The sequence below is a fragment of the Gossypium hirsutum genome, chromosome A02 (assembly GCF_007990345.1).
Source record: "Gossypium hirsutum isolate 1008001.06 chromosome A02, Gossypium_hirsutum_v2.1, whole genome shotgun sequence".
Taxonomy (NCBI): Eukaryota; Viridiplantae; Streptophyta; class Magnoliopsida; order Malvales; family Malvaceae; genus Gossypium; species Gossypium hirsutum.
Genome location: NC_053425.1, coordinates 104527326 through 104540043, shown reverse-complemented (window position 1 = coordinate 104540043; position 12718 = coordinate 104527326). Strand labels below are relative to the sequence as shown.

Here is a 12718-nt window from a genome sequence, read left to right as displayed (position 1 = left end):
CACCTTACATAAGTTTATATTCATATTATAACTTACATAACTTACAAAACTTACAAAAGTTACAAAACTTACTTAACTTACGTAATACATAAATATACACTTGAAAACCCTGCAACTTACCTGAATTAGTTTACACCCATTATAAACTTGGTACTTGATATGTATTATCTATTTTAGTAACCGTAATTTATTGTAAACTTTAGACTTCAAGAACAACGAAATTGATAGGAGTTGGATGAAATTGTCAAGGGTAAGCAACGCCTATCAAAATGGAGTACAAACTTTTTTAAATTTTGCATTTCAAAATGCAAGCCAAGAGAATATGATTCTTTGCCCGTGTAAGAAGTGTGGCAACATCAATTGGCATTTTCTTGAAGTAGTCTACGAACATTTAATTGTTAATGGCTTTATTCAGGGGTATAAAAAATGGATTTTCTATGGAGAGTGTACATCTAGTAGAACCTCTTCAACGATTAATCCGACTTATCTTGATACTGCTTATCGTCAGTATGATAGACAAGATGACATGGAAGGTATGATGTAGGATGCGTTTAATATGCACAGTCATGGTGAGCAATTGTTTTCACCTGACTTTATTACATCCAGTGGAAATGTTTTTTTGCGAAACGGGAACAAGTGTACCTGATGAGGACCCAAATGAAGAAGCGGTGAAGTTCTACAATTACTTAATGAAATGAACGAAGAACTTTACGAGGGATCAAAATATTCGAAATTGTCCTTCTGTATTCGTCTATTTCACTTAAAATGTTTGGGAGGGTGGACCGAAAACTCTTTTACAATGCTGCTAGAGTTTCTAAGAGAGATGTTTCCATTTGCAAAAATCCCCCAGTCTTGTCAAGATATGAAGAGACTAATAAAAGATTTGGGCCTTGAGTATGATAAAATTCATAGTTGCCCAAATGATTGCATGTTGTATTGGGGTGATCAGAAAAACCAACAGTCTTGTCATGTTTACGGTAAGTCTCGTTAGATGAATAGTAATACAGAATATGTAAATGTGGAAGAAGGTGGGGCACAGTTAAGAAAGAAGTCAGTCAAGGTTTTACGATATTTTCCCCTAATACCAAGACTTCAAAGGCTTTTCATATCGTCAAAGACAGCCGAGTCTATGAGGTGGCATAATGATCAACGGACCGATGATAGATTATTAAGACATCCTGCGGATTCTTTAGCTTGGAAATCATTTGACAGTAAATTTCCAAGCTTTGCAAGTGATCCTCGGAATGTGAGGCTTGGGCTAGCAGCTGATGGCTTTAATCCATTTAAAATCATGAGTACTTCGTACAGTACTTGGCCAGTAGTGCTTATTCCTTACAATTTGCCTCCATGGATTTGCATGAAGCAATCTTTGTTTATTTTATCAATGATTATCCCTAGAGAGAAAGGTCCCGGAAATGATATTGACATTTATTTGCAGCCACTTATTGAAGAGTTAAAACAATTATGGTCAGGTGTTGAGACATATGATGTATTGAGAAAGAAGAACTTTAATTTACGTGCAGCTTTGTTGTGGACAATTAATGATTTCCTGGCTTATGCTAATTTATCGGGTTGGAGTACTAAAAGACGTTATGCTTGTCCTTGTTGTGCTGAGCAAACTTGTTCGAAGTGGTTGTACAATGGGAAGAAGTTCTCTTACATGGGCCATCGTCGGTGGTTAGATGGAAATCATAAATTTAGATTTCAGAGGACTCTATTTGACGGTACTGAAGAGTACAGAGGAGCTCCTGAGCAAACCATTGGATCTGAAATCTTGTTTATGTTAAAAGATATCAATTTTAGTTATAGGAAGATGAAGCAACCACCTAACACGCAAACAAAGAGAAGATCGAGGGATGAATCTGATGATGAATCTAATGGAGAGGATGATCCTAATGAGGCGGACTTGTGGAAAAAATGAGTATTTTTTTAGTTGCCTTATTGGGAGCACAACATTCTACGCCACAATCTTGATGTCATGCATATTGAGAAGAATGTCTGCGAGAACATAATTGGGACAATTTTGAATGTCGATGGAAAATCAAAAGACAATCTTCAGAGCTGACTTGATTTAGTTGACATGAGAATTCAGCGTGATTTTCACCTTTAAGTACTTCCGAACGAAAAATATCGGTTGCCGCCTTCTATTTTTTCAATGTCAAAGGAAGAAAAAGAAGTTTTCTGCATGGTGTTGAAGGATATAAAGGTCCCAGATGCGTATGCGTCAAATATATCTCGATGTGTGAGTCTCAAAGATCGAAGATTATATTCATTAAAATCACATGATTACCACATCTTGATGCAAGATTTACTCCCAATTGCTTTACGGTGCTATATGTCAAAAAATGTAACGTCCTGTATAATTGAACTATCCAATATAATGAAAGCTATTTGTGGCAAAGTTTTGGATGTTGAAGAACTTGAGAAAGTACAGGATCGAGTGGCTTTGACTTTATGCAATTTGGAGAAGATCTTTCGACCTTCCTTCTTCACTATTATGGTGCACTTGGTAATCCATCTCTCTCACGAAGCAATACTTGGTGGACCGGTTTTTTATCGATGGATGTATCCTATAGAAAGGTGCTAATTTATTTCTCAATTATTCATTCATTCACCTCTAAACATTAAGTTACAGCTTTTGATAAATATTGTATATCGTGTTTAGGTTCCTAAGCAAATTGAAGTCATATTGTCACAATAAGCGTTATCCAGAATGATCAATTGCTGAAGGCTACTTGGCAGAGGAGTGCATGACCTTCTGTTCTAGATATTTAGAAGATGTTGAAACACGATTGAATAGACCAAGTAGAAATGCTAGGCTCAATGATCATAACTTGGCCGAAACTTATTTATTTCAAAGTTATGGAGAACCAATCGACAAAGTTGAAATTGCAGAATTAGATGATATATCGTGGATACAAGCACATCGATATTTACTTTTTCACCACGATTCAATTGAACCGTTACGCAAGTAAGTTATAAAATTTCCTTACATATTCGTCGTTTTGATTTGTTTATCTTCTAACCAATTAAACTTATTTTTAACATAGTGAGTACAAACAAATTTTGAGATCTTGTGCACGCTCTCGAAGATTACAACATTGAGAGATTAATAAGTTATTCACAGAATCTTTTCATGAATGGTTAAGCCAAACGGTATGTAACTAAAGTTAATAAGTTACATATAATCGTGAAATTTAGTTAATCAAATAAGAATGTTTTTACATAAAACATTTAGAATTATTCAATTTACTTTCGATTCAATAGGTTTGGAGTGGGAAGGATGTCAATGACGAAATTAAATGGCTTTCCCAAGGTCCGAACAGAGTAATAAAAAGATATAGTGCATTCCTTATTAATGGATACAGATTTCATACAAAGTATCGCGAGAGAATGAGGAGAACTCAAAATTGTGGAGTTGTTAATTCTTCAATTATAAGTTATGCTAGTGCTAGGGGCAGTAATCCGGTTGAGGGTAATGTGGAGTATTACGGACTTCTTACCGACAGTATTGAGTTGGATTACTATGGCAGATGGAAAGTTATTTTATTTCGGTGTGATTGGGCTGATGTTAATACTGCTCGAGGAATTAAAAAAGATCAATTTGGTTTTACAATGGTGAATTTCTCTCGTTTGATTCACACTGGACAACAATTGATGGACGAGCCATATGTATTTTCCTCTCAAGTGAAACAAGTTTTTTATTCAAAAAATCCAACTGTTGAGTGTTGGTATGTTGTACTCTGGAACACCCCTAGAGACTTGTTTGACATGGATAATAGAAGTAGAGATGACATCATCGAAAGATCAGAAACATTACCTTTTCCAGAACAAAACTTAGATGAAAATATCCCTAGTACTAGTTCACAACATCAATGGGTTCGACATGATGTGGATGAAGATATTTACGAATAATGATGTAGTAAGATTTTAAGTTTTTTTAATTATATGTAATATTATAATTTTAATCTTGGTCGTGTTATATAATTTGACTATTTTATATATACTATTTTTGTTGTAATTTGTTACTAAAACTTTAACTATTTTATGTGTATGCAGGAAAAATGCGTAGAAGAAGATTACGTGATTTAAGTATTGTCTAGAATACTCCAAATTCGGAAGAAGGAAATAGTGAACAGCAGACAGTTGTTGGATCTTCGAATGTGCTGGAGACACTTGACGAGCCTTAAGAATTTCAAAGTAATGTTAAGTTCATTTTTCATGTGTTGACTTTTATTATTGATTTAGTTGTCAATTTTAATATAATAATAGTATATCATTTTTCAACTGAAAGTGGTGGGACGCGCAGAGTTCGAGGACGTACGCTGCTTAGAGATTTATACGACTTAGATCCTGTCGAGTGTGTCAAAGTAAGTAGAAATACTCATGGTCAACCTGTTGGATCTGAAGCTCGACTTTTAGCAGGCTATTTGGGCATTTTAGCACAAAATGCCAATATGTTGCCCATCAACTACGAATCATGGCATCACATGCCTGATAGCAAAAAAAATCAGGCTCTCGCTAATATTAAGGTAACAAAATGTGAATGTAATTTATAATACTTTGGTTTAAGTTTCATTTATATTTACATTCTAAACTTGTGTTTTTTTAGGAGAGATTTGCTTTAGAGGTCTCCGATGAATATATCAAGAAGGCATTGGGTAAAAAATGAAGAGTCAATAAAAGCACTTTAAAAAAACAATATTTTAAGAAAGACATAAGCCTCGAGGAAAAATTGAGAAATGTCCCGCTGGGAATGCTGAGGTATCAATGGCAAGATGCGGTTAGATTCTAAAATTCAAAGAAAGGAGATGTATTACGTATTTCCAAACTCTTATATATAGTGTTTACTATATACGTAATAATAATTTCATTATGTAGGACCGTGAGCGAGTTGGAACAAGCAGCAGGTAAAAACAAAAATTCACGCACACGGCAGGGTCGAGAAGTTTTGCTTCTGTAGCTGAGGCCGAGGTATTATAAATTTATTAATTCTTTCAAATTTTAATAACTTTCTACTATTAAATAATATTTTTACTAATATATTGTAGGAAGTCAAATCTGGACAAAAAGTTGAACGCCTTCAGCTTTTTGAGATTACGCATAGGAAGAAAGATGGATCTCCTATGACATCCAAAGCTGGAGAAATTATGGTATATTTACTTAATAATATTTGATTTATTCTAAATATTTATAATGTTTAATTATAATTGTTTAATTCAATTCATCATTAGTAGTTTTAAATAATGTTAAGTTATGTTGCATTCATTTTTATTATATATTTCGTTTCTAAGTCTTTAATTGGTTTTTTAGGAGAAAATAAAGGAGAAGAAGGTAGAATATGAAGAGATTGCTTTGACTGATAGTTCTGTTAATCTTGAGAACATTGATAACAGAATTATCACTGAAGTTTTGGGTCCTGAAAGGTATGGTCGGGTTCGATTTCAAGGATCTGGTGTTACCCCGACCCAATATTTTGGATCCGGCTCCCAGCAATACTTGCCTTTCGGAAGTCAAGCTCAAGCTGAGGTTCAGAGGTTAAGAGACCAGATAGCTCAAATGCAAGCGAACACGGTTGAGCAAATTGCTGAGGTTCAACGAAAATATGAAGAACTCTAGCAACAACTTAAAGCGGAAGCAGCAGAGAGGGAGGCAGCGGCAGCAGCGAGAGAGGCAGCGACAGTAGCGAGGGAGGCAGAGGCAGCAGCGATGGCAGCAGAGCAGAACAAAAAATACGATGACCTCCAGCTGCAGCTTCATCAGATGATGCAGATGTTTCAGCAATCGCAAAAGCCGCCATCTTAAACATTAGTTTTCTAATTATAAGAATGTTTTTAACTTTGTTACGTTTAACATTATTGTAAGAATATTTTAAATTACTTTATTTATTAATTATATCATATAACTTTCGTTAAATTTGAATTATCATTTAGAATTAATGTTTTTGGTTGTATTTTTTATGCTAAATTTCGTTAAATTCCAATGGCAAGCTTTGCATCAATTATTATATGACTGTATTTTTTGTACAAATAAAATTTATATTACATTTTAAAAAATTCACAGAAATCCAATTCTCAATAATATCTCAATATACGATGATGTTTTTTTTTAAACTAGGATAGTGCTTAATTTTTTTATAGTAAATATTCTCTGAATAAGTAAATGAATAATCATAAAAATTGCAACGCTTTTATTCCTTGTCGATTAAAATAAATTTATTTAATTAAAATGTTAATGTAAATTTAGTTTAAGCAATAACTTACAAGGATGATATTAAAAATTAAGATTTTTAGGCACTAATAAAAATTTTTCGCATCATCAAATTTTAAAGACATGAAATTATTATTATATACTCATCCATAAAAAATTTATTTTATGGACCCTTCTCACCACATTATTTATGGTCTCTTTCCAATTATTTAATAACATTTTAACAATTTTTTCCATGTCATTGACACATAATTTTAATAATTTTTTACATTAAATCTAGATTCCCGAACCCTAAACTCAAAACCTAGAACCTCAAACCCTAACTCGTATCCCATAACCTCAAATCCAAACATTAAATCTTGAGATTTAGGGTTCAATGTTTAAAGTTTAAGATTCAAATTCAAGGTAAAATAATTATCAAAATTATGTGTCAATAACATGAAAAAAATTGCACAAAAATTACTATTTTTTTAAAAAAATAGTTGCACAAAAATAAAAATATTTACTTATGGAAAAAATGATTAAATTTTGTAAAAGAAAAAAAGACGTTTGTTTATAATTTAAAAAATTAATTACTTTAAATAATTTAATTAAAGTTAAATTAAGTTGGAAAAGATATTGAATATAGATAGTGTATTATCTTTAAAATTTAATGACGTGGTACTATTTTATTAATGCCTAAAAACTATACTTTTTTTGATCAATTTACTTGCCTGCTACCCTAGCACATTTAGGTCTGCTGCCTTTGGCAAGAATTTTAGGGTTTTTTTTGATTTACTGTTTTTATTTTGCTTTGATAATTGAAGCGCCTAGCACAGTGGTCTCCTATCTACAAGAAAGCCAAGATCGAAATCTGCCCCTGTAGTAATATAAAAAGAATTAGCCCATTTGGCGATTAATGATGAAGAAGATGCAATTATTCAAATACAAACAGTTATGCAGAGAGAAAGAACGGGAGAGATTTTACAAATTGTGGGTTGTTTTTTGACAGCCAGCATAATCTATTTTCCAGCAATGAGTCCAAATCCGAGATCTGGGGGAGAAAAGGTATTTGTTTCAATTTTTTCATGTTATGGATTTGGAAAGGGTTATTAAAGGATCTCCATGGACTTTTAACAATCATTTGTTGATTCTTTATAAACTGCAATTGGTGGAGGATCCATTATAAGTGCCTCTAGTTTTGACACCTTTCTGGGTACAGATCCATGATGTCCCTATTGGCTTATTTTCTGAAAATTTGGCGATACAATTAGGGAATTTCTTAGGATAATTTCTAGAATATGATGGAGCAAATTTGGGAAAAGAAAACAGAAACTTCATGAGAATTAGAGTTAAAATTGATGTAAGGCGTCATTTGAAGAGGAAAAAACAGATTTAAATATGAGAGATTGACACTATTCTGTTTCTTTTGTGGAAGATTGGTACATAAAGATTCTTTTTGTGAAGTAAAGATGGCTCTAGGTGTGGAAGTCGCTGACATTGGGTGGGATTTATCGTTGCGAGCTCAGTCCCGAAAAGCTATGGCTATGAATAGCATTTGGCTTCATGAGGAAGGGGATGGGAATGTTGGAGTAATAGAGGAAAATAACGTGGTTGTAAATAATGAACAGTGAAAGGCGCAAAGTGGAAAGAGGTTTGGGAAGGTTGTGGATCCAGTTTTCGGTCTTAATTTTGAAGGGGGAGAATTAGGTGAAGGAAATCGAATAGGAGTCACATTGGCAAATCCAGCCCATATTGCGATGGACCATGATTTAGAGGATGAAACTTTAATAGGTGAGGATAGATGAATTATCTGAACAAGATGATACTAACAAGGTAATGCCAAGGAATATGAGGGTGATGGAATTAACTCATTTATCATCGGTGGCTGCCAAAAGGCAAACTGACCGGGTGTAATGAAAATCCTAAACTGGAATGTCTGTGGTTTGAGGAGCCCACGGGCAACTCGAAGACTTCAGCACTCGCTGAAGGTCTATAATCCCCAAATAGTCTTCTTTATGGAGACTAAGCTTTATAGAAAGTAAATGAAGAGAGTTCGACGGAGCTGTGGTTATACAAATGGCATCGACGTTGGTTCAGAAGGTACTAGAGGAGGATTGTGTTTGGCATGGAAAAATGATACTAATATCACGCTTCAAAATTTTTCTAGAAGACATATTGACGTGATAGTCTATGATAAGAAAATTGATGTTAAATGGCGCTTTACAGGTTTTTATGGATCCCCGTACGCTCAAGATAAAGAAGACTCATGGGCTGTTTTGAAAAATCTTTATAACGATGAAGATATCCTTTGGTTTGTATGTGAGGACTTTAATGAAATTATGTATAGCTTTGAAAAAAAGGAAGGGCTGCCTAGAGATGAAAGAAGAATGGGAAAGCTTTGAAAAACACTAAAGGAATGTCAATTAAATGATGTGGGGTTCACTAGTAATTGGTTTACTTGGGAGAGAGGAAATTTTCTAGAGACAAACATTCAAGAACGACTTGATAGGGGGTGGCTAATGAAAAGTGGTTAATATTTTCCGAGGCAAAAATTCAACATCTGGTGCACTCTTTTTCAGATCATTGTCCTCTTTTAGTTGTCAAAAAAAAGGAGGAAGAAAGGCAAAAAGGAAATAGCTTTAAGTTTGAAGCTTGGTGGACATTGGAGGATTCTTTTGTTGATGAAGTAAAAAAATTATGGGGAATGGCGGCAGGGGATTTCTTACAAAAGCTACAATTTGTAAGTAAGGGGTTGAAAAAATGGGCTTGGCAAATACAAATGAACAGGAAGAGGAACAAGGAGTTTTTAACAACAAAATTGTCAGAACAAATGGAAGCTGAAAGAGATAATACGAATCTAGCTGAGATGATTAATACGAAGATTCAATTAAATTTTGAGATAGAAAAGGATGAATATTATTGGGAACAAAGAGCTAGATTAAATTGGTTGAAATTTAGAGATAGAAATACAACTTATTTTCATAGCCAAGCTACTCAGAGGAGACGGAGAAATTAGATTATCAAGCTGTAAAATGAAGAGGGAAGGGACAAAGAAGACGTGAAGGAAATGGAGGGTATGCTAGAGCTTATTTTCAGAAATTATTCATAGCTGGGAATACGACTATATATGAACAGTTAATCATGGGTATTGATTGTTATGTTTATAAGGAAGATAATAGAATGCTCATAGCACCGTACAATAGAAAGGAAGTGAGGGAAGCATTATTCGGAATGGGATCAACAAAGACTCCAGGGGAGGATGGATTCCCCGCCTTTTTCTATCAAAAATGTTGGAATATCATTGGAGAAGATGTTGTTTCTTTTTGCTTAAGGCTTTTGAACGGAGATATGGAGGTTGGCCAAATAAATTCAACACATATTGTGCTTATTCCTAAGATCACCAACCCCTCTAATTTGACACATTTCTGACCCATTAGCTTATGTAATGTTGTTTATAAAATACTGGCAAAAACTATAGCTAACAGGCTTAAGAGAGTTATTGATAAATGCATTGATGAAGCCCAAAGTGCTTTTGTGCCAGGAAGGTTAATATTGGATAATGTTCCACTAGCCTATGAAATTTTACACTTGTTGAAAAGGAAGAAATTGGGGAAGGAGGAGTTAATGGCAGTTAAACTAGACATGAGCAAGGCTTACGATAGAGTTGAATAGAATTTCGTTAGGGTGATAATGAGTCGAATGGAATTTGATCAGAAGTGGATTGATGGTATAATGAAATGTATTTCTACGGTGTCATATTCTGTTGGGTTAATGAAAATATCGGAGAAATTTTCTACCCAACTAGGGGACTTCAACAAGGTGATCCTTTGGGCCCATTTTTATTTTTAATATGTGGAGAAGGATTATCAAGCCTAATGAGATCAGCAACAAGAGAGGGATTACTAAAAGGTAAGGTGAGTAGAAGCGGTCCACAAGTATCTAATTTATTATTTGCAGATGACTGCATCTTATTTGGGGAGGCAACAAGAAGGGTAGCTTCGGCAATCAAGGAAATCTTGCGTGAGTACAAAAAAAATTCAGGTCAGTTTGTTAATTTTGACAAATAAACCGTCTTTTTCAGTAAAAACACATCAGAGGAAGACAAACAAGTCGTTGTTAATCAATTAGGAGTTTGTAGCTCAAGCGATCCGGAAAGGTACTTAGGTTTGCCAAGTATAGTTGGAAAAAAGAAAAAAGAATCTTTTCAAGTTTTAAAAGAACGAATAAAACAGTGCATCGATAATTGGAGCAACAAATATGCCTCAGGGTGGAAAGGAAGTTTTTATAAAAGCTGTTTTGTAGGCTATACTGACATATTCAATGGCTTGTTTTTTATTACCAAAATCTTTATATGATAAAGTGGAAGATATTATTGCTAAGTATTTGTGGCAAAAGGGGAAGGGGAAAAAAAGGTATTCACTAGTGCTCGTGGAAAAATATTTGTTTTTGAAAAGAGAATGGAGGTTTGGGTTTCCAAATTTTTAGCCAATTCAATATTGCATTATTAGCCAAACAAGGTTGGTGTATTTTTAATTACCTAAATTCTTTACTGGCCAGAGTTCTTAAAGCAAAATATTTTTCGAATTCGAATTTTCTAAGTGCAGAATTGGAAAATTTACCTTCTTTTACCTAAAAGAGCATCTGGGCAGCAAAAGGTCTCCTCCGAAGTGGGTTGTGGTGGAGAATTGGAAGAGGGAATAAAATTTCTATATGGAATGACTGCTAGATCCTAGGGAGTGAAGACTTTGGTTGGCAAACTAGCGAAGAAAATAATGAGTTGCAGTTAGTTTCAGATTTAATTTATAGTAAAAATAAGACATGGAAAGTAGAATTAATCAATAATACCTTCCAAACGGAAGTAGCCCAAAAGATATTGCAGATTCCTCTTGCAGAAGCAGACTACGAAGATTTCCAAGTGTGGAAAGGGGAACCTTCCGGAGATTTTTCAGTCTGAAGCGCCTATAAACTATTATAATATGCTAGCTTGGATCCTACTAGTTATTTATTACAGGCTGAAACTAAAGAATTTTACAGGAAACTATGGGACTTACAGCTACCATCAAAACTTACATTAAGCATTTGGAGGATCTCTTGGAATTACATCCCCACATTGGTTAATCTTAGACACAAACGTGTGGTTACAAATGACACATATCCCCGTTGTAACTCCGGAGCAGAGGATAGCTTCCATGTTTTTAAACAGTGTTCGGCAACAAATGAGTTATGGCAAGAGTTAGATCTTTCTTGGGTTACATCGCATACAAGCCACAACATCTAGGAGTGGCTGACCTGGGCTTTCAGAAAAGGCACTAATGAACAGTGCGATTTTTTTATTGCACCTTATGGTTCATTCGAGGCTCAAGCAATCAGTTTATACATAAAAGAAAACACATTACAGTCATAGATATGTCACAAAAAATTAGAAGATATGTTGCAGAACTTGAAGGAGTGCGCGATAAAAAGCTTACCTTTACTACAGTGAAGACTCATCAACCACCAAGGATGACAACGAGCACTACAGTACAGTTTGATGCTGCCTTTGACAGGAGATGGTTTAGATCGGCTTCAGGTTTAGTGGTTCGGGACCAGATAGGTGAGTTTGAAGCCTCAAAGATGATTCTCCATAGTAATATCTCATCCTCGTTAGTAGCAAAAGCTCGGGCAGGATTAGAAGCCATCAAGTTAGTATTATCAATGGGTCTAAACTCAGCAACAATAATGGGAGATTAAAAAACAGTCATAAAAAAATGTCAATCGACAGCAGTGGATAAATCAGTACTAGGAGCAATCATCAAAGATATTCAGAATAAAGATTGTGCCTCCCAGAGGTTACTTTTCAATTCATTCACAGATCTGAGAACCCTCACGCTTACAAAATAGCAATAGAAGTACTAAAAAGAAGGGAGGAAACATACCTGAAGGAGGATGCGCTGAACCATAGTGAGATCACTCTAGAAGGAAGGTGGAGAAGAAATCCAGATTGAATCTGGTGGTGAAGGAGGAAGTGAGAAGACAAATTAGCAGGTAAAGTAAAAAGATTTTTGGGAAGATGAATCTGCTGAAATGGCATGGTTGATGGCGTGAAAAAAGGGGAAAATTAAATGATGGCTAGGCTGTTAGATGTGACTAGGGATAGGGGTAGGTTTCTTTTAATTATTTCCTTTATGTTTGTCTATTTCAAATTTATTGTAGTTTTCTGTTTTGTTTACTTATAGCAACGGGCTTCTCATTTAGAAGTGGGTGCCCAAGTCCCTTTTTTTTATTTGTTTTTCTAATAAAGACTGAGCCCAATATGTGTTGGGGAGTTTTGGTAGCTATTTTTTATTTATCAAATAATAGCCCAGACATTTTATTTCAAAAAAAAATTATACTTTTTAAAATGATCCTAATATGATTTATTCCCAGTACAGTATCATAATCAATATATGTATGATTAATAAGTACAGTTATAACCCTAGTATAATTACAATACAAATTACAAATAATATATAATCAGAATCAATTTAATGTAAAATATATTAGACTA

The 12718-nt window shown here is 34.4% G+C and overlaps 1 protein-coding gene and 1 long non-coding RNA gene across 3 annotated transcripts; one reads left to right on the top strand and one right to left on the bottom strand.

Moving 5' to 3' along the window:
* The first annotated feature begins 5104 nt into the window (after positions 1-5104).
* On the top strand, positions 5105-7071 carry LOC121209333 (uncharacterized). The gene is made up of 2 exons (XM_041079857.1): positions 5105-5153; positions 5314-7071. Exons 1-2 carry the CDS (start codon positions 5127-5129, stop codon positions 5617-5619), a joined length of 333 nt encoding a protein of 110 aa, XP_040935791.1. The 5' UTR covers positions 5105-5126; the 3' UTR covers positions 5620-7071.
* Positions 6984-12366, bottom strand: LOC107935266 (uncharacterized). 2 transcript variants are annotated; one of them, XR_001694181.2, is made up of 4 exons: positions 12108-12342; positions 11038-11892; positions 10812-10949; positions 6984-7069 (listed from the first exon to the last, which is right to left on the bottom strand). It is a non-coding gene; the product is annotated as an uncharacterized lncRNA (long non-coding RNA). The 2 variants fall into 2 exon arrangements; XR_001694180.2 differs by having other exon boundaries at positions 11038-12366.
* Positions 12367-12718: the final 352 nt, after the last annotated feature.